The following is a 21,110-nucleotide window of genomic DNA, read 5'->3' on the forward strand; positions in this document are numbered from 1 at the left end:
GAATGAAGAGTTTTATTGTGATTCCTCGTATAAAATGTCTCCTATTAATAAGGGATGCATCAGTTATTGGTTTAATTTCATACAGTTATGGCTTACCCCAGTGTTGAAAGCTTGGGAGTCACTCTGGCACTTGCTGCCACGGTAATCTTCCTTTTTTGGGCCTATGCAAAGTAAGATTTAACAATTAACTAGATTAAAAAAATTAATTACTAAAATATTCCATACATTAAAAATAACAATATCTACTAATAATCAATTTTTTTAGGCATAAATTAAGTTACTGGAAATCCAGAGGTGTGGAGTATATAGAGCCAAATTTATTATTTGGCAACTTTAAGGAGGCTGTACTATTTCGTTCGGCTCCAGGATGGCATTTGGGACAACTGTATAAGAGAGCAAAGCCAGATGCTCCTTACGTTGGTTTCTACATCTTCCACAAGCCCTGTTTGCTAATTCGTGATCCAGAAATCATCAAGGATATTATGATCAGAGATTTCGAGAATTTCTCAGATCGTCATTTTGCTGGATCCACCCAGAAAGATAGTATTGGCATGAAGAATCTTTTTGGCATGAAAAATCCTATTTGGAAATATTTAAGATCCAAAATTACACCAACTTTGACCAAAGGCAAACTGAAGCAAATGCTCCCACTGATGTTGAAGACAGGAAGCCCTATGATGAAATGGTTGGAATATCAGCCTTTAACAACATATGGAGATAAAATTGTAGATGCTCAGCATCTGAGCTACACATACGCTACTGATCTCATTGCTTCTGTTGCTCTTGGGACCGAAATGGACTCCTTCCACTATCCCAATGCTGAATTTTCTGCATGTGGTCAGTAATATAATTGTATTATTTTATTGCAAAAGTTTATTTATAAAATTTCAATTAAAATAATGGTTTACTTTTTAGTTCGTGAATTCTTCCATGGATTCAAGAGAATGGTGGCCTTAGTAGCAGTATTCTTTATGCCTGAACTTGTTGAGGTAATTGGTACCAGTGTTCTCTTCAACTCATCCTTTGTCAAAAAAGTGTTCTGGACCGCCATGGAGACTCGAGAGAAATCTGGAGAGGCTCGAGGAGATTTTATTGATTCCTTAATACAAATTAAAAATGGAGAACAAAATCCTAATTACAGTTAGTAGAGAATTAATCTATAAATATAACTGAGTATTTATTAATATCAGTTTTATTTAACTCTTTTAGAATTTGAGGGACAAAATCTACTCTATCAATCGGGAACTTTCTTTTCCGGATTCGAATCTAGTGCCACTTGTGGTTCCTTCACTTTGTTAGAGTTGGCAAATAACATGAAGGCTCAAGAACTTGCGCGCAAAGATATCAAAAGGGCAATTGAAACGCATGGATGGACATATGAAGCTTTCAATGACATGAAATATCTGGATCACTGTATTTCTGAAGGTCTTAGGCTTCATCCTCCAGTTTCTACAATCGATAGATATACTCGAAACGATTATAAAGTAATTATTATTGGAAATTTTTAAAAGCTTTTATGAAATAAACATTAACTGAGCAAACTATCGACAGATTGCTGGTACTGACGTGGTAATTGAGAAGGGAACTCCAATCTATATATCTTTATATGGGCTTCAAGAAGACCCAGAGTACTGGGAACAACCGGAAGTCTTTGATCCTGAAAGATTCAACGTTGAAAAAGTCACTGATGCTTATATCCCATTTGGAATTGGCCCAAGGATGTGTGTTGGTAAGCCTTGTTTGATATAAATTTTGCTTGTTAATTTGATTTAATTAAAAATACCAATATATATTGATTTCTTCAGGAATGAAAGCTGGTCAGTTACATGCAAAAGTAATATTATCTTTGATTCTCCACGAGTACGAAGTCTGGCAGGAAACAAAGGATAAAAGTGTTCTCGATAATCGGTCTACTTTCACGGCTGCTGCAAATGGAATCGTTCTGCATTTCAAAAAAATTAACTGACAAGTTATATTCATTGGTTACATCTAGTTCATAGAATAGCTTGAATAGGAATCTAAACTGTATTATTTTTTATATTTTTACATATTTATTAAGCTCTGTATTTTATTAGGAATAAGAAATGTACATAGTTTTATAAAATCTCAAAATCATTTTCTGTGTAAATATGTTATTATTGCAAGAGTGCTGATAAAATAGAGAAGCAAGAAATTTTAAATATTATTTATGTACGTATTACTATTATTATTATTCACCGTTTGTTGATAATTACAGCAATAAGTGGTTTCCAATTAATAATTAAAGAGCAAGATAGCAAAATGCGTTGCTGTCAATCTTGATGACTTCTTATCATAAGTTTATCTCGAATAATACAAATCAGCTTCTTCAAAGAACTTTTATCAATAGAAAAACAAGGGAAGTCCGTACGAACTCGTATAATAAATTTTGCGGGTTCTTAACAATTATTGTCATTATAGCTAACCTGAATTGCTTTTCGTTTCAATTAAAGATGCTTCATCATGATTATTGATCAAATGGGAAAGTAACATCGTTAACTAGAATTTAATTCTCTTTGAGCACATTGCACATCATCAAATGATGTCAGAACTAGTCGTGCGTATATGGAACCAGAGCAATTACGACAATTCCTAAAAGATATATTTATTTTTAAAAATCAATATTTACCCAGAGATAAGTTAGAGAATCTTAACCGGAAATGGAGGAGAGTAAAGACAAAGAGTTATAAATATTAATGCTCATTATTATATGAACCATGGGATTTAATTGAGGTAATCAATTTTATTGGAGGATATTACTTTATCCTGGATAAATCGATTATCTACTTCTACAAAATAACGATTTTTTCTTCTACATATGTAATTTCAGATGCATATGCTAGGTGGAATCTCCCATCCAACAATTTTCTTTCAAGAAAAGACGTAACGGATGGAGAGTATTATTGTGTAAACCTTAATTTATACTGGGTGAGGCACTTAAACTGCCCCAGAATATGAATGCAAAAGACGCATATCTCTTTAACTATAAAAGATATTCAAATTTTTCATAGGACCTTTTTGAAGCCTTTTGTTATTTGCTTTCATAAAGATCATATGTGAAAAATGAATATCTCTTATATTTAAAGAAATACACGTTATTTTATATTAAGCCTTTGGGGCGACTTAAGTGCTTCATCCTGTATAATATAATGTCCCCATTTTAAAAAGGAATGCATCAGTTATCGAGTTTAATTCATACAGTCATGGGTTATCTTAGTTATTAAAAGTTTTGGAGTCACTCTCACACACACAACTACTATTATTTTCTTTTTCTGGGCCTATGCCAAGTAAGATTTAACTATCTACTAGATTAAAAAAGTTAATTAAAAAAATATACCATACATTAAGAATAACAATATCTGCTAATGATCAAATTTTTTAGCATAAATTAAGTTACTGAAAATCCAGAGGTGTGGAGTATATATATAGAGCCAAATTAATTATTTGGCAACTTTAAGGAGGCTGTACAATTTCGTTTTGCTCCAAAATGGCATTTGGGTCAACTGTACAAGAGAGCAAAGCCAGATGCTCCTTACGTTGGTTTCTACATCTTCCACAAGCCCTGTTTGCTAGTTTGTAATCCAGAAAGCATTAAGGATATGATCAGAGATTTCGAGAATTTTTCAGATTGTCATTTTGCTGGATCCACCTAGAAGGAAAATATTGGCATGAAAAATCCTATTTGGAAATATTTAAAATCCAAAATCAGACCAACTTTACCAAAGGCAAATTGAAACAAATACTCTCACTGATGTTGAAGACTGGAGACCCTATCATGAAATAGTTGGAAAATCAGCCTTTCAAACCATATGGAGATAAAATCGTGGATCCTTAGCATCTAAGCTACACATACGCTACTGATCTCATTGCTTCTGCGGCTCTTGGGACCGAAATGGACTCCTTCCGTTATTCCAATGTCGAATTTTCTGCATGTGGTCAGTAGTCATTACATTCTTTTACTTTTTAGTGCGTGAATTCTTTCATGGATTCAAGAGAATGGTGGCCTTAGTGACAGTATTCTTTATGCCTGAACTTGTTGAAGTAATTGGTACCAGTGTCCTCTTCAACTCATCCTTTTTCAATAAAAATGTTCTGGACTGCCCTGAAGACTCGAGAGAAATCTGGGGAAGCTCGAGGATTTTTGATTGATTCTTTAATACAAATTAAAAATGGAGAACAAAATCCTAATTTCAGTTAGTAGAGAATTAATCTATAAATATAACTGAGTATTTATTAAAATCAATTTTATTTAACTCTTTTAGAATTTCAGGGACAAAATCTACTCTATCAATCGGGAACTTTCTTTTCCGGATTCGAATCTAGTGCCATTGGTGGTTCCTTCACTTTGTTAAAGCTGGCAAATAACTTGAAGGTCCAAGAACTTGCATGCAAAGATATCAAAAGGGCAATTGAAACGCATGGATGGACATATGAAGCTTTCAATGACATGAAATATCTGGATCACTGTATTTCTGAAGGTCTTAGGCTTCATCCTCCAGTTTCTACAATCGATAGATATACTCGAAACGATTATAAAGTAATTATTATTGGAAATTTTTAAAAGCTTTTATGAAATAAACATTAACTGAGCAAACTATCGACAGATTGCTGGTACTGACGTGGTAATTGAGAAGAGAACTCCAATCTATATATCTTTATATGGGCTTCAAGAAGACCCAAAGTACTGGGAAAAACCGGAAGTCTTTGATCCTGAAAGATTCAACGTTGAAAAAGTCACTGATGCTTATATCCCATTTGGAATTGGCCCAAGGATGTGTGTTGGTAAGCCTTGTTTGATATAAATTTTGCTTGTTAATTTGATTTAATTAAAAATACCAATATATATTGATTTCTTCAGGAATGAAAGCTGGTCAGTTACATGCAAAAGTAATATTATCTTTGATTCTCCACGAGTACGAAGTCTGGCAGGAAACAAAGGATAAAAGTGTTCTCGATAACTGATATGATTTTACAGCTGCAACAAATGGAATTGTTCTACATTTCAAAAAAATTAGTTGACAAATTATATTCATAGCTTATATTTATAGATCATAAAAAAAGCTGAATAGGAAACTCTCACGTGAATTATAAATTATAAACTGAAATGTATTTATTAAATTATGTATTTTATCTCTAATAAAAATACGTACATCAGTTATAATATACTCAGATAATTATTAGCATAGATAAAGAATATCTTAAAAATTATGGTCAAAATAGAAACTCTTATATAGTATAATTTTTTAAGATGGTCCTTAATTTATGAATTACGTACAAATATGTGTTTAGATTAAAAGTTTTTAAGTTGGATAGTTGGGAATAATTATTTTGTGAATCATTAAATATGAACAATATTAAAACATTATCTAAAAGTATTTTTCTCAGAATCGGCTTTTCTTTTAGAATTTCTGGCATGACCATGACTTTTGAAATACCCTATATACTTTTATCTTAAGAGTGCTGATAAAATATAGAATCGATGAGTCTTCAATACAATATATTTTTTAAGAATTATAATTTCAAGATAAGTATGCAATGTTCTACTTTTTAAATATATCAGTATTTGATTCATATTATCATATTTAGATAAAATTGAGTAATTAAAAATAGGGATTAGGTTGTGATGATCAAACATTGAATTTAAATGTCTGTACAAGATATGCCTGAGTCTAGTACTAATAAGATAAAAGGCGATTAAATGACAAGTATAAATAACGACTGAATGAGTTGCAATAACAAGCATTATTCATCAATCTTCAATGAGATTTGCTTTAGTGTAATACTTGTTAAAGCTTAAGTCAGTGTTCTATCATTGCTTCAACATCAAAATGATCGTGGAAGTTGCTTGTATATTTCTTGCATTGTTTGGATTATTCTATTCGTGGTCCAGATACAAGCATAGTTATTGGAAAAGAAAAGGAGTTCGTTCTTTGCCTACCCACTGGCTCTTTGGCAATTTCAAAGATGCTATTTACTTGAAAACTTCACCTGGACTAGCCCTTGGTGATTTGCATAACCAGACATTACCAGAGGATGACCTACTAGGTGTTTATATTTTCCAGAAACCCTTTTTACTCATTAGGAGTCCTGAAATTATGAAACATATTTTGGTCAGGGACTTTAATAATTTTAAAGACAGATATTTTACTATCAACAACAAAAACGATCTCGTGGGCAGTACCAATTTATTTGCCATTCATAATCCAGAATGGAAATATTTAAGGTATACAATATTTCTCACTGATTCTATTTTTACTATTTAAGGAATTGCATTATTTATGTAATTATTCAGGATGAAAATGTCTCCAGTGTTCTCCAGTGGAAAAGTAAAAAAGCTTTTAAATTTAATGTTGGAAAATGCAGATACTTTAGAAAAACATTTGGAAGAAAAATTATCAGATGGAAAAATGAAGCCAATAATAATTAAAGATACTTTTAGAAAATTTACTACCGACGTTATATCATCAATTGCTTTTGGAATTAAAACTAATTCCTTTTCTGATCCTGAGCCTAACTTTTATACATACAGTAATGCCATATTTTTCCTCTAATTAACTTTGTATTATTTTAATTATATCGTTTGACTATATTTTCAGGTCAAGCACCATTTACTCAAAGTACTTGGCAAGCAATTCTTTTCTTTACATTTTTTTTCTTTCCAAATCTTGGCAGTTATTTTAATAGAGGAATGCTAGGAAGCTCAACTGAATATTTTAGGAATCTTTTTAAGGATTCTATGGAGAACCATGAAAAATTTGGAGTAAAAAGAGGAGACCTCATAGACTATTTAGTGGAACTGAAAAATGACAAGCAAGAGGCAGATTTCAGTAAGACGACTCTTCGACCAAAGATAACTAAAAGTTCAACTGATTTAATTTCCAGAATTCGAGGGTGATGTTTTACTAGCTCAATCTACAATATTTTTTGTTGCTGGTCTGGAGAGTAGTACGTCTACAATCTGTTTTGCTCTTTGTGAATTGGCAAAGAACCCAAAAATCCAAGACAAGGTCAGAGAGGAAATTCAAGAAACAATAGAAAATAAAGGATTGAATTACGAGAGCATTCAGGAAATGAAATACTTGCTCCAGACCATCAAAGAGACACTTAGACTTTATCCAGTAGCTCCACTTCTTGACAGAGTTGCTGCCGACGATTACAAAGTAAATAATCAATCATATCTCGCAGAGAATAGCAAAAATTGATCTTTAAACCACAGAGAACCATTTTTGCTTTTATTTCAGATCCCTGGAAAGGACGTTGTGATAGAAAAAGGAACTCCAGTTTACGTTGCACTCGCAGGAATCCATATGGACCCAAGATACTTTCCAAATCCTGAAAAATTTGATCCCAACAGATTTAGTGATACAAATCATTTGGACTCCTGTACTTACTTGCCTTTTGGAGAAGGACCCAGATCTTGTATCGGTAGCTATCCAAAGTTTTTCAAAAACTTTCTTTCATTTTCACCTTCTGATGTTTTTTGCTTAGGGGCGAGAGTGGGAACACTTCAGACAGCAGTTGGAATTCTTACAATAATAAGAAAGTACGAAGTTTCGATGGATTTTCACAATGAAGAAATATCAGACGCTCGTTCTATTTTCCTTGCACCTCCAGATAATTATACATTAATTTTTAAGAAATTAGAATAACTTTTAGTAAACAGACTAAAGACAGAAATGGTTTTAATTTGTAAACTTATAATATACAGTATAGAGAAATTATGATATATTAACTTAAGCTGTTAAATTCTTTTTATTCATTTTTTTAATTTCCTTTCTTTTTTCTTTCTCAGCTTTCTCAATATTACGCCTCTTCTTACGTAAAAGCCAGATTTCTTTCGCCCTTTCTTCACGCCCCTTCATCATACTTTTGTAAAGATTCCTGTGTTTCTTCTTTACCATCTTCTCTCTTAGCCTGTACTCCTGTTTTTCCTGTTGACTTTTTTCCCATGGGTTAACTTTCATCAGCTCTCCTGCTTTAACTTTCATTGCTTTTGTCTAAAAAAAAAATAAATATTTAGCATACAAAACTATCATTTGATTAATAATAAAAATTTACCTTTTTCACGCGCTCTTTTTCAATTTCTTCTGAAGGTTCATCCTCTACATCTTCTTTGACCTCTTTTTCCTTCTCTTTTACCTCTTCTTCGTCTTCATTGCTGGCACATTCTTCAGGCTTTTCATCCTCTTCTTCAGATTCTTCCTCTGATTCATCGGCATTCAGTTTAAATTCTGGATCCATCATAGCACGTTCCTCAGGAGGAATATAGGTTTGATCCATACGACTGTCAGTAAATGGAGAAAGATGAGGTGGCAATATACAGCCTATTAAATATTTTTCCACCGGCAGCAATTCTCTGTTATTTATAGAATCAAATACCCATTGCGGCTGCACATAATATCTAAAAAAAAATATTATATAGAATACAAAATTGCTGTTAAAGTAATATCATTTATATGAAAAATTAACTACCTTGAAATATATTGCTTTTCCATGCTAGGCCTATCAACAATGTGATGTGTAATAGTTTCATCGTTTTCATCAAAAGTTGCCCCAACAAAGAGTAATTTTTCCCAGGAAACTTCGCCACCAAAACAGCGTAGCATAAAAACTAGCGGTTCCCTTGGTACTTCTCTGTTAATAAAAAATTTCAATCCTTTAAATAAGGATTTTAGTTTTTTCTTTTTTTCAGCTTCTATCCTAATGGCTTCCAATTTTGCTTCATCAGTTTCCTATATTACAAATTAAACTTTAAGAAACAATAAAGGGTTTTAATATTAAAAGAAAAAATAAAAAATTACATTTGTGAATTCATCCATTTCCAAATCTTCATCCTCAGCATTCTGTATTGTAGGGTCTAAACTGATTAATGGTACGTTTAGTGCTGCTACTTTTTCTGAGACAAATGCTTCTTCATCTACAAGATCTTTTTCTTGATAGCCTGTGAAGTTTATAAACTAAAGTAGTAATTATTCAATGAAAAATAAAAAAAACTTACCTATAGAATTAAATTTAGGAGGATAATATAAGTTCAATGTGTGATACAATCTGTAATTCACAAATCCAAGCATAATAATATAAAATTCTACAAAAGTAGACATCATTCTAAAGTCTACCTCTGCCTTTGATTGAGGCTCGAAAGAAAAATTATGAGGAACAATCCAAGTAATCAATTGCCCTTTTATTTCTGCTTGGTAATAATATCCTTTAATTGAAACAAAAACTTTCCTTAGAGCTTTAGCAGCAATTACAGCATGTAAAAACTCAATAGTCAGTCGTCTGCACAATACAGACTGATCTCTTGGAATATGAGGCATGGATGGAAATGTACTGAATAAGAAACATAGTGTTAAACAATCATCTAAATCCCTCAGAGCATCTATAAATGTTGGATAACGTTCCTTTACAATGTGATCTATTTTAATAGTTGGGTGATTGCTCAAGTATCTTTTCATTTCAGCAAAATCTTTCAATGCTTTTGCTCTTCCTACCTTTCTATTGAATATCTGAAAAATTATTGAAGTGGTCAAACAACAGTTAGTAGGAAAAATATATAGATTTATGAAATAAGATTATTATACCTTATAATCTCTTAATTTCCATATTATAGGCTCGTGCATTAAAAATTGTATATCCTTTTTATGATAAAGTATTTTAATGCCTGATTTACCCTGTTGTGCTCTTTTCCTGTTACGTGGCTCTCTTGGATAAATTCCCTTCAGTATGCATAATTTACGAAAGTCATTTAATGAAAGTTGCAATTTCTTTAATGCTGATTTCCTTGTTATAAATTGCGCACCTTCGCCAGATTTATACTAAAAAAACATTTCCAAACATAAGTAAACAAGCTATAAGGCCATTTAAAGGTTAGGAACTAGACTTATGTCATAGGTATAGAAAATCTATCTTATTTACACAGACTAATATAAAAATTATTGATTCACCTTTTTCTTCCCTATCACCACCATTTTATTGATTTAAGAATTATATTGTTGTTGTTCGAATTGCAGCAATAACTTTTATAATACACACGTGTTTCTTTATTATTTCAGTAAAATCAGTAATCCACGAAAATCTGAAATTTTAAGAAGCGATACAGACAGTTCATCCGCTAACCGCTTCACTACTGTTAGTACTATTTGGCAATTGGCACCATTGTAAATCTTAGTTATTTTACTTTTATTCCGCCAGATAACATATAAATTGCGGGGAACTTTAAAATTTTCAGGCAGTTTCCATTAAAAAGAAATATAAGAGTTTTATAATAAATTCTTAATTTGCATAATAATATTTATATTGACCTTCTGCATCCATATAATGAATTCTTGGTCCTCTTTCTGACCCTTCTTTTTCAATCACCAAATTAATGACGAATAGAGCTTGGAGTTAGCTATTCTTCAGAATCTTTTTAGTTCTGACCCTTTACCTCTTATTGTTAATGATTGGACTTCAGTGCATCAGTCAATTAAATAAGTCTCAAAAAATAAACTAAATTTTGTTAATAACTTTTATTAAATAAATTTTATAAGCTTTGCTGTATTATTGCTACGAATGTGTGTATAAATCTAGTGGAAAATATACGTTGTTTTCAATCTTCATGATAGTTGAGAATTTGGGAATACAATAGGGAAAAAATGGCGGCTAGATGTAATATTCTGGGGAAGAGGAAACCTCTCTAGGTAGAGTTATTGAAGCTATAGTCAGGGTCTTGTCGTCGGGAGGAGAGTGAGAGAGGTGCAAAAAAAGGGGAAAAATTGGAGCAGAAATGTGAGAAATGGCGTTATCCGAGGTGCACAATTTGGCCACGATCATCGGCAATAATTGCTTCACTGGCAAGGTACGTTGTTAACTTCTGCTCCGAAAAATGTCCACCCCCCTTCGAAATTCCTATGATCGACCGAATGTCCCCCCTCCCCTTTACACCCTTTCTTCAATTACCTCGTCCCTCTAAGCCCTTTTTCTTTACATCCCTTACAATAGGGCAAAATAAGTCTCCTTCGCCTTCTACATGCTCCAATTTTTTTGTATTATATTCACGAAATTATTTCTTTCAATTCACCCCTGAAAAAGAAACTACTCCGATAATCTCTATGACCATTTAAAATCACATTCATCGGTCGGTGCTTATCACTTCCTACGAAGGATTTTTGTTAAAGATCCAATCACTATTAAATTAGTATTTTAATACACAGCAGTTAAAATACACATAAAAAAGACATCCCAATAAATACAATTAGCTGCAAAAGAACAATCATTTAAGGTTTTGAATTTTTTCTCAGTATTTAAAAAAAATTTCGACTCCAAAAAATGTATATCTCTCAGCATAACAGCAAAATATTATTTTCTTCAAATCTGAGTTACGGTTAGGGCTGAAAAATATTATACCTTATTAACATTCTAAGATGAGCCTAAGCTCCAAAAAATTCCGTAGCTCTATTATGATTTTTTGTCCTCCATCAGCCATAAAAACACGAAGCTCCATGAACGCATACACATAGCGCGCTCGCGCGCACATACATATACACACTTAAATTCAAACGAAGAAAAACGCACACTTGTCAAAGTGTTTTGCTGGTTTCTGGCTTTTGTGTCTCATTTTTTTCCATCTAGTACTCAATATCGATATTCTCTTTAGGAATAATGGAGTAAATCGGTGTATTGAAAATATTTAGTGAATTAATATTTCTGTTAAACTGAAAATATTATACTGAAACATTAAAAGTGATAGATAGGGATTTGTTTAAATATTTCAAATAAATTTATGTGTTAGTGATATTTTCTGTTATTCAATTGTTACTTTCCCTGAAAATAATGGAGTAGGTAGGATTTTGTCAAAAACATAATTTAATTAACACTGCTAAAATTTGAATTCAATAATACATATATGTATATATATATAAATTTAATTGTTAAATAAACTTTTAGTGATATCAGAGTGGTTTATTTATAGTGAATTTTTTTGTAGATGAGTGTGGAAGACGAGGAGAACCAGGACTTGAATAATACTATGGTGAATGATTTGGTGGCTAAGATTTTGGATGAGGACACCATAATTGAAAACAGTTTGTACGCCAACAGTTACAATGGAAATAGTGGTCAGTATTCCTCAGTAGCCAATTATCCGGCATCAAGGTTAGGACAAAATTTGAATGTTTGCTTCAATAATACAAATGACAGCAACCTTGGTTTTACAAGTGTAGATGACCTGAGCTATCGCTTAAATAAAATTGACAACAACACTCAAAATTTACCTAATATGGCAGATATGAATCTTAGATATTCTACCTTAAAATATATAAATAATGTATCTGGTACCACAGAATATGAACAAAGTTGTACTCAATTGCGTAATGAACTGAGAAACATTAACTTGAACACTACGCCAGTACAGATTCCACTACCAAATACACTTTACAACAATGAACTGAGCTCCAACAACTATGTGGTGGATCCCCAACAATATGTACTCCAATCACCTGATAGGATATCACGTACAAATGGAAATCTTCCATCAAACTCCAATGACTTAATTGTCACAAGTAATGCAACCAGTTTTAAGCAGCTGGATTCTTGGAATGACTCCATTTTATCTCAAAATTGTAGAAAGGATTATTTTAATGGCTATCAGCAGCAAATTCATTGCCCAAGTTCTGACTTTAACTTTAATGTTACTCTTCCGGAGCTATCAGACACCACCTCAGAGTTGGAATACTATGGAATCAATCAGAATCTTGGACCATCTGTGAGCAATTCTATGTTGGGAGTACATGATTCATACAATTTGCCAACAAACCAAAAATATAGGCCAGGGTCAGCAATGACTGATCTCAGTGGTGACTCTGGTTTTCTATCCAATTCACCTCTTCAGCACTTCTCTCCTGCAGATTCTTTTCAAAATTGTTTTGGTAATCACTTAAGGAATGGATATGATGATTACAAGGATCACTCAGAGCCATCAAATAGAATAAACTTATCAGGAATGACCCCAGACCAGCTTCAATTTCTCCAATCACGCACCATAAAATTAGATCGTGGCCACAACTTTAAGTTAGACCGTATTCATAATTACAAAAGAACACTGGAAACTGGAGAATACGTAGGAATGCAAATGTCTGGATTAGACACGAATGAAAATATTTGTGGAGACTTAAGAATAGATAGAAGCCTTTTAAAAACCTCCAGCCCCAAGCACAAAATTTTAGATCCAAAAATTTATTCTCCAATAGGGTTCCCCAAGTCTTCAAGAAATTTGGAAGCATCAAAATTAGACTATAGACTTCATTCTTTTCCATCCAATGAAAGCATGAAGCTTCATCCCAATTCTTACCAGAATGAAATAAAAGATACCAGTTGTTATAAACTGGACAGATTCGACATGACCAACAAGATGTTTCCAGTAGGAAACCAACTAAATCTGGCAGGAAATCAATTGGTGGCTCAAGTAAACTCTCAATTAAGTCAAGTGAATCAAGCAGGGAGTCTACAAAATCAAGGAAATCTGGTAAATCAGATGGGAAGTCAATTGGGTAATGCATTGGGTAATCAATTGGCAAGCTCCATAATGGAGAATGAAGCATTCGGTGAAGCTATGAAACGTCAGCATGCCAGTAGACTGCAAAGTTTCTCAGGAATGTCACCGAGTGAAGTAATATTTAATTCTGGGATCCTCCCAGCTACAGGAAACGTGAGGCAAGGTGTATTCCCTTCGGTAATGCCAGTTCCAATCCCACTCTCTGTACCAACAGTATATTCAGCCTTATATGCTGGGGGTCTCAGCCTGAGAAGTGGTGCAGCCCGGAGAAGTGGACCATCCAGCACACTTCATTTCCGGTTGGAGCAAACTTACGAGCAATTCAAACAACTAGAGAAGGAAAGAAAGAAGTGCGAAGCTGGCTTGGCTGCCCATTTTCCTGGTAAAAGGGTTACCAGTGCTAATAATATTCCCATTCCAAGGCTGCAAGGCAATCCATCCAGAGTCGATAGACTCGTCATTGATTACTTGAGGGAACACGCAAGGGTCATCACGCTCATCGCTAAGGTAAAATGAAAAATATCTATAATCTTTAGAAAAATAATTTTTTATACTAAAAAAGGTATTTTTACAGATGGAGCGTTTGCGCGGGACCACGATGAACCAACGAGTTCACAAGGCCATGGAGTACTGGCTGGAGGCCATTAAATTTGTGCAAGAATGCAGGAAACAGGAAATAGCAAATGCAGCCAAAAGGCAGAAGGAGAACCTTCACTGTATTCCTTTGTACAACGATAATGGTAAAAATGTGGTTAATAATGTAAAAGAGCCGAAGCAAAGAAAGTACGCTAATTATGATTCTTTATTTATATTGCAGATATCATGACATTGGCTGGTAGCGTGTACGAATTGACAAAAGCCTCGAGATACGCCAGGACCGGTATGTATAACGCGATGCAAGCTACACTTCTGTACGACAAGGAGATAGAAAAACGCGTTGTCGAGAGCTCCAAAGATCCGGTGCTGGTGATAAAGTGTGGCCAAACTGAGACACCCACTTCCAGCAGTTATTTGCATTGCCCTTAGCAAAATTATCCAAAATCCTCCAGCAGTCGCTCTTAAATGCGCCAAGAATATCATCTACGTTTTTTAACCCTCCTACGTTGCCGTTCCTAAAATAATCTTGGGAGAATTATTGTTAGGCAAATAGCGAATTCTTTACAATTGCTTGAAGGAGATTTTCTTATGAAGAACAACGAGCTCACCGGTTGAATTTTGCTTCTAGTGGCGGATCGTCAGGAACTCTGTTTAGCGGAGAGACCTGTCTGCCATTTATGTATGTATGCGTGCGTACGTGTGTGTGTGTGTGTGTGCGCGCGCGCGCGCGTGCGTATGTGTTCGTGCGCGCACGTGTGTGTTTGTCGAGAAGAAATCCTTTTCCCAACCATGTAATTAAGTTGAATGGGGATTTGATCAAGATTTTACCAATCGCTTAACGTTACGGGTCACGGATCAAGGTTCGTTGACCGAGATTATCTCAAAATCTTAAAGCATTGGATTTTTTTATGAATTGCAATCACATCACTGTCTTTCTTGAAACGAAACTCTGATGGTTCTTTTTCAGTTATTTAAGAAGAACAGTAAAGATAATGCAATGAAACAATCCAATGTTTTAAGAACAAAGGGATCCAGTCCATTGTAGGCTAAGCTTCATCGATTCGTTAGCCCAGGCACTAGCTAGCGATTCCTAGACTAGTTCAGTGTGGCCTTTCTTAAATGTATAGCGTGTATGGTCAGCTAGACTATTTCCAATCTCTAAGCTTGACGCGTGTGTTTATCAGCGAGGTCCGGAGGCTCTACAACTCACGGGTGATCCGAAAATTGTCAAGGCTAGTATCAGCTTTGTTAAGATTAACGCTTAAGGCTGAGCAAGAATGAAGAGATAGTTCTCCAGGCCTAAGCCCAAGGACCTAGACCCTAAAATGTCCACTTCGTGCTTTACCTATGTAAATACTAGTCTCGATCTTGTCGAAGGTCACAGGATGTTCTCCTAGTGACGAAGTTTAATTAGTCGATGATGTATCCGTCGAGCCTAAACCGAGAAAGCGTTTTAATAAGACGATTTTTCATGTTTAGCTTACTAGGTTTAATATGGTGATGACGAGGATTAAGGAGAAGTGTACGAATTAACTAAGTACATTTAGATATTCCTTTGTTCGGAGAATGGATAGATAAGAATTCAGCCGATAACTACTTGACCAATTCGCTGTAAAGGCTTAATTATCCTATCACTTGCTCAGCTTAAAACGAACTCTTTTTTATTCCTCTGAAAGAGATTTATACGTGGCTTTCATATCACGGTCTGACTAAAGCAGCTATAATGAAAACGACGAGATGAAATCTTAGATAATACTTTAGCCAGCTGGCAAAACATTACTTATTCATACTATTGCCTGCCGAGTCTGATATAATGCATTTTGTAATCAATTTTTTCACGCTAGGTTATATATATTTATATATACGAGTTTTGGTATTCAATGTCTGGACGATTAGATAAAAGCGATCATTAATTTTGACGTCCTTTTTCTATACATCCGGGGATATCAACTGGACTCTTGTTTGCTCACCAGTTTCTTATATACCCCGTTTTAAAAAGTTCACAATAATAACAATCGATGGTTTCTTTCCACTGGCTAATCTCGTTATACAGTTTAATAGATTTTATAAATAGCCTTTGGTAAACGTTATAAATTTTTCTTTATGGATACGTTATTCGTTACTAATCCTTGTAGTACATTCTCGTATAGGAATTGCTTTATGGATTTTCTTTTTGCAAGGTTACCTTGCAATTTGCGAATTTTTTAACTGGTTTCCAAACGATAGTAACCTTAGCTCGTGGGAGCTGTTAATGTTTTTAAATTATATTGACGTATACAGTAATTAATTAATATATATATATACATCGATATGTATATATAAAATTATATAAATATTTGTGTTTATTAGATAGTTGTGCTTGATTCGAAAAAAAGAAAAATATATTTTTGTCAGTTCCAAACTGTCTCGATGAGAGAATAAGTCTGCTCAAAGTTTCTTATCATTCTTCGATAATCTCGATTAATTTATCTTGTCTCTCTACTTTCTATCTCTTCCTATTAACTCTAATTTGTCTCGTTTCTTCTCTTCAATAAAAAAAATCCAAAAAGTAATCGGTTAGAGATTAATAAACGAAACCCAAAAATTATTGAAGTATATCGCGCGAATTTTAGAAGTTTGTAGTTAAATCTGCAAATATGCAAGATTTGGAGTACTAGCGACTGTTCGTTAATGGGATCTTAATAGATCGAAGGTGATGGAAGTCATTGTTTACATATTTTGAGAAGTTCGACGAATTGGACTCGGCTTTCTTTTCCTTTTCCTTCGCGCGTCAGACTATAAGCTCCCACTGTCCGGTATGGAAATGACGAGAGAATAATTCAATAGTGGCAAGTTGCGTGTTCTAGTGATTATTGAAAGTATAATTTTAGATGAAATTAATCATAGTGAAAATTCTTAGATTAGTTTAGAATGGCCCGCTCACACACGAAGTAGAAACTCTTTAGGGGGAATCCCCGGGCATGCTTCATGGATCTCTAATGGTGTTGCCAGAAGCAGGTGATTTTATACCCCCACTATGACCCCCATTCCCAATGCTACACAGAGAATGAGAGTCATAGTGGGGTTAAAAAAATACCTATTTCTGGTAACTAGGATCTCCAATCATGAGGGACATGTAAAAATGGAGATTTCGTGTTGTCGAAAATGGCGCTTGGACGATTCAAGAGGTTTCCTTCCCTGTCCATTGATATGTTGTATTGTACCTGTGATATCTGTAATGCCAATTTGTACATAATTGTAATTGTATGAAGCTTTTCGATGATCGTGATTACCTCGACAAAAATTTCTCACTCGAATTTGACGGAGCATCGCGTCGAATATATTAAAAAATACCGTCGAATCGCAACTTTGTTCAATATTCAAAAATATTTGCCAAAAAAAAAAGATTATGAAAAATTCTCCGATTCACATCGAAAGTAGCAAATGCAGAGTAAAAATTCATAAAAAAAAGGCGCTACAATGTTTTGTTGGTTCTAGAATTAGAGCGAACAAAATATATGAAAATCGACCACTTAATTCAATTATCGTGTAAAAAGAATCTCAATTGAAGGGTTGCAAATCTTTTACCGAATGGCGAATTCCATTAAAAAAAAAAAAGACGTTACATTCTCGCAAATTAAATTAGCGATGTGTATAGATAAATGTTGGACAATCTTTCTAAATTGCATGTGATATTATTAATACAGTGGCCCTGAGGCACCCACAGTAATTAATCCCAGGACAGTGATGATCACATAACCTCTATCACTGAATGTTTACTGATACGTCACGCCACTCAGCAAACGTCTGTAACGAAGAGAAATAAACAGAGAAACCAAAGAACGAAACAAGCAAAGTGCAAAGAGTAAATTTATGACGGTATATCGGACAACGGGGGAGTGAAATATTCGTTATATCGAGAGAGGCGTGTTTGGACGTATATGCAATTGAAACTGATATCATGATGGCAAGGAGAAAGAATATAAACTGACCAATAAAAAGCGCGTTAAGAAACGCCTGATATTTAGCATAAGTTAATGAGAAAATTTAGACGTTTTCGTATGAGACGAAGCTTGGTTTTGGCAATTGCGAGAAGAGTTGGACAATTCTAAATGGGGTCGAACGAATGCCGCTATCAAGCAGAGTTTTAGGTTAGTCTCGTAAAACGCTCTCTTACCTCGTATATTAATCGTATTCCGATCCGTACTTGTGCAATAGCGTAAATTATCTGCTAAAAAACGAAAGCTATATTAATAGGGACGGTATGAGACGTCAATTGCTAAGGAAAGTAAGTTGGTATTTAGTTGTTCCAGCTGTAGTTCTCAATAGCTAATGGAGCTGAGCGTTGGCGGCCATATTTGTTTAGAAGATCCATGAGAAATCGATTACTTAGGTTTAAATCGATTCGAGTGTCATTGGTCAGCTAATTAATGTGCATAATCCACGTGTGATTAATGTGTGTAGTCGTTCTAGTAACTACTCGCCGGTAGATAATAATAGTTGACTAGAGTATCTCGAGTGTAGTTAGAGCGTTTTGTGAATTAGGATCGTAGGAGTCCCTGAGGATTATTAGCCGTCGAAATTTTCTATAATAAGCCAATCGAATTTCGAGCGGCATTTGCAATTAACGGCAACGATAGTAGTTATATATGTTTAACTGACAAAAAAGTGGAAGCGCAAATTTTAGATAATTACGATGCGATTAATAATCGTCCCGACTAATGAAACGACAAATTAATTGATAACTTCGGTCGCATATCACGCGCGCGGTAAGAGAACTCGCGATAAAGTTAACGCTGACTTTTTTGCCAGGATGTCCGAGTCTTATCGATATTTTGCCATACGTATATCCTTAAAGAACATATGACAATCTAGAATACTCTTATCGAGAATAAGCCTGAGGAAGGGACGCCTAATAAAAGGAAGGCTCGATATGCGGACCATTAGGAAACACTGTGTACAACGATTACATCACAATAATATTTAAACATTCAAGTAGAAACAAAAAACGATCGAAAGCATTGAGAGAAAGTCGATTTATGAATCTTGAGTACTTTCATCAAGTCTGAGAATCAAATGCTTTTAAAACGACGACAAAAGCCTTTTTACCGCAATCGATTATGCTCCCATCCTTTTTCCAAGTAACGTAAGCTGATCATCATGAGTTTTCGACGAGTCTCTAACAACTTCGGAGTCATTGGGTATCTTTTCGTTGAGGATTTGCTAGCCATGCTAGAATCCAATCTAAAAGGAAATGAAATGAACGCTAGTGTTATGGGATGATAGTCTATTTGCAGTTTGGTTATGACATTTAAGAGTTTTCGTATGTTGAAACATTGTGTATGTTATGGTACCATGGTCCCCAGTCGGTGACCAGTGGCTTCTGTGTTACGTGTATTCGCGTTTCGCTAAAGAGACGTTGCTTAAGAATTAAAACTAGATGAGTGTAGTGTTTTTCTAGAAATTAATTCACTGATAGAGCACAGGATGAAGGAACAAACGCCTATTAACGCTTGCACAAGAATCCAAACGTGTTCTGCAGCTCCGCATTAGTGTTTCTAGACTAGAGAAAACGGTCCATAGGTCTTTTACTGCGTGCTTGTGACCGCATCAAAAAGTTTCGAGACTTTTATAAAAGGATTTAAATTCTTCCTACTGTTAATCATATCGTGGGCGCACTTGGAGTCCTTCGTAAACCGCTTGTGCACATCCGCTTGACGAGATTAACGAAACTTGCGTCCATATACAAGTATTTTTGTATTTTGCTCTCTTTCATCGAATGGTTGGTTCTCCCGTTCGCGGTAATGGATCGTGATAGTGAAAAATCTGCAATTTTTCTGGCCTATCAAGGACGACTCCATACGCCGCTTGATAAGGAAAACCTACGGTACTTCGCACATTGTATTAAACATCGACTATTAACTGCATGTTAAAACACCAAAGACAGAAGTACAGTGGACGATGAAAAAATTTCTCCACACACATCCGTACTTAATTACAATGCGTACGTCGATTTGTCTTCCGTGGATACCGAGCTAATCCTCTTCTCGGTTAAGAACCAATAATTTTCGATTTAGAAATAAAGAGAAGGTACTAGTCGCTATCCAACTGATTTCCATAACGAATGGCCAGTTCTCGTTTTTTCTTTTTCAACGCACATAAACGCGCGGTTTAGGTTATAGTTAATTAGTTCTTAATACTATGTCCCCCGCTGTCACCGAGCCACAGCCACCAAATTCAACTTTTGTCGTGTTTCTATGGAATAGAAAAAAAACTTATGATTATTTCATTTGTAATGGCTGTGATTCTGTTATGAACGAAGCGACAATCGATTAAACGAAAAGAATATAAGTCTGCCCGGCAAATCCTTGAGTTCTTCGTTCGGCTGTGACCCATTTTTACGCGATATACAACCGAGAAGATCAACGACAATCTCCAAGGATCCCAGCTAATCTTAATCGAAACCTAAACTATATTCACCGAATTGTCGACAAAGAGAACAAATCTCAACGATTCATCTACTATAGAACTAATGGAAAAAAGAACAAACAAGATAATTAAGAACGGTACAATAAACAGGGTGCGTGTACAGCATTTGCTACTCTTTTTCTCTTAGGCACTGCGTGCACAAAGCGTTTTTAGATCCGCGAGAAAAACTCACTGCTTTATCCGCGGTCCGTGGGAGATCAAAATGACCCCACAGACATTTTCCTTCTTTTCCTCGAATTAAGTTTCGACTGTATTAAGAATGATTGATATAATATAATAAAAAGTAATATTTAAATAAATATATATAATATATAAATAATATATCGTTATATGGGCTGTGGTAGAAACCTTTATATACTTTACACTTTGGCCTGGTGTACGGTCACTTCCGGTTCACTGTCCTCTTTGCTCCGTTCCTTCGCACCGGAAGTCGCCGAGAACATCGAGGTACGAAGGCGCTTATATCTTCTGGGTGCGCCAGCACTCACCTTAACAT

At 34.7% G+C, this 21,110-nt stretch overlaps 5 protein-coding genes across 5 annotated transcripts; 4 read left to right on the forward strand and 1 right to left on the reverse strand.

The window, feature by feature from the left end:
* The first annotated feature begins 47 nt into the window (after window positions 1-47).
* LOC136780251 (cytochrome P450 6k1-like) lies at window positions 48-2,164 on the forward strand. Its single transcript, XM_066738498.1, has 6 exons — window positions 48-170; window positions 266-837; window positions 916-1,140; window positions 1,210-1,484; window positions 1,552-1,729; window positions 1,806-2,164. Exons 1-6 carry the CDS (start codon window positions 88-90, stop codon window positions 1,964-1,966), a joined length of 1,494 nt encoding a protein of 497 aa, XP_066594595.1. The 5' UTR covers window positions 48-87; the 3' UTR covers window positions 1,967-2,164.
* Window positions 2,165-4,105: 1,941 nt separating this feature from the next.
* On the forward strand, window positions 4,106-5,086 carry LOC136780253 (cytochrome P450 6l1-like). Its single transcript, XM_066738500.1, has 4 exons — window positions 4,106-4,211; window positions 4,281-4,555; window positions 4,623-4,800; window positions 4,877-5,086. Exons 1-4 carry the CDS (start codon window positions 4,106-4,108, stop codon window positions 4,978-4,980), a joined length of 663 nt encoding a protein of 220 aa, XP_066594597.1. The 3' UTR covers window positions 4,981-5,086.
* A 98-nt stretch (window positions 5,087-5,184) lies between these two features.
* On the forward strand, window positions 5,185-7,755 carry LOC136780252 (cytochrome P450 6k1-like). Its single transcript, XM_066738499.1, has 6 exons — window positions 5,185-6,241; window positions 6,311-6,546; window positions 6,615-6,845; window positions 6,901-7,178; window positions 7,260-7,443; window positions 7,507-7,755. Exons 1-6 carry the CDS (start codon window positions 5,847-5,849, stop codon window positions 7,665-7,667), a joined length of 1,485 nt encoding a protein of 494 aa, XP_066594596.1. The 5' UTR covers window positions 5,185-5,846; the 3' UTR covers window positions 7,668-7,755.
* On the reverse strand, window positions 7,752-10,109 carry LOC136780250 (pescadillo homolog). The gene is made up of 7 exons (XM_066738497.1): window positions 9,963-10,109; window positions 9,600-9,833; window positions 9,017-9,524; window positions 8,820-8,959; window positions 8,491-8,750; window positions 8,077-8,419; window positions 7,752-8,015 (listed from the first exon to the last, which is right to left on the reverse strand). Exons 1-7 carry the CDS (start codon window positions 9,984-9,986, stop codon window positions 7,752-7,754), a joined length of 1,773 nt encoding a protein of 590 aa, XP_066594594.1. The 5' UTR covers window positions 9,987-10,109.
* Window positions 10,110-10,731: 622 nt separating this feature from the next.
* Window positions 10,732-21,044, forward strand: LOC136780249 (MATH and LRR domain-containing protein PFE0570w-like). Its single transcript, XM_066738496.1, has 4 exons — window positions 10,732-10,855; window positions 11,984-14,056; window positions 14,124-14,289; window positions 14,367-21,044. The coding sequence occupies exons 1-4, from the start codon at window positions 10,793-10,795 to the stop codon at window positions 14,573-14,575; spliced, it is 2,511 nt and encodes an 836-aa protein (XP_066594593.1). The 5' UTR covers window positions 10,732-10,792; the 3' UTR covers window positions 14,576-21,044.
* The last annotated feature ends 66 nt before the right edge of the window (window positions 21,045-21,110 follow it).

Source organism: Prorops nasuta, unplaced genomic scaffold (genome assembly GCF_024137725.1).
Source record: "Prorops nasuta isolate Cenicafe-Biocafe unplaced genomic scaffold, Cenicafe_Pnas_1.2 PNAS00018, whole genome shotgun sequence".
Taxonomy (NCBI): domain Eukaryota; kingdom Metazoa; phylum Arthropoda; class Insecta; order Hymenoptera; family Bethylidae; genus Prorops; species Prorops nasuta.

Coding starts and splice junctions, on each gene's coding strand:
- LOC136780251 (XM_066738498.1), top strand. CDS start 88: ATGGCTTACCCCAGTGTTGAAAGCTTGGGAGTCACTCTGGCACTTGCT. Junction 171..265: donor CTTTTTTGGGCCTATGCAAA/GTAAGATTTAAC, acceptor CAATTTTTTTAG/GCATAAATTAAGTTACTGGA. Junction 1,485..1,551: donor ATACTCGAAACGATTATAAA/GTAATTATTATT, acceptor AACTATCGACAG/ATTGCTGGTACTGACGTGGT.
- LOC136780253 (XM_066738500.1), top strand. CDS start 4,106: ATGTTCTGGACTGCCCTGAAGACTCGAGAGAAATCTGGGGAAGCTCGA. Junction 4,556..4,622: donor ATACTCGAAACGATTATAAA/GTAATTATTATT, acceptor AACTATCGACAG/ATTGCTGGTACTGACGTGGT. Junction 4,801..4,876: donor TGGCCCAAGGATGTGTGTTG/GTAAGCCTTGTT, acceptor TGATTTCTTCAG/GAATGAAAGCTGGTCAGTTA.
- LOC136780252 (XM_066738499.1), top strand. CDS start 5,847: ATGATCGTGGAAGTTGCTTGTATATTTCTTGCATTGTTTGGATTATTC. Junction 6,242..6,310: donor CCAGAATGGAAATATTTAAG/GTATACAATATT, acceptor GTAATTATTCAG/GATGAAAATGTCTCCAGTGT. Junction 7,444..7,506: donor AGGACCCAGATCTTGTATCG/GTAGCTATCCAA, acceptor TTTTTTGCTTAG/GGGCGAGAGTGGGAACACTT.
- LOC136780250 (XM_066738497.1), bottom strand. CDS start 9,986: ATGGTGGTGATAGGGAAGAAAAAG. Junction 9,834..9,962: donor TGGTGATAGGGAAGAAAAAG/GTGAATCAATAA, acceptor ATGTTTTTTTAG/TATAAATCTGGCGAAGGTGC. Junction 8,420..8,490: donor GAAAAGCAATATATTTCAAG/GTAGTTAATTTT, acceptor ATTTTTTTTTAG/ATATTATGTGCAGCCGCAAT.
- LOC136780249 (XM_066738496.1), top strand. CDS start 10,793: ATGGCGTTATCCGAGGTGCACAATTTGGCCACGATCATCGGCAATAAT. Junction 10,856..11,983: donor ATAATTGCTTCACTGGCAAG/GTACGTTGTTAA, acceptor ATTTTTTTGTAG/ATGAGTGTGGAAGACGAGGA. Junction 14,057..14,123: donor TCATCACGCTCATCGCTAAG/GTAAAATGAAAA, acceptor GTATTTTTACAG/ATGGAGCGTTTGCGCGGGAC.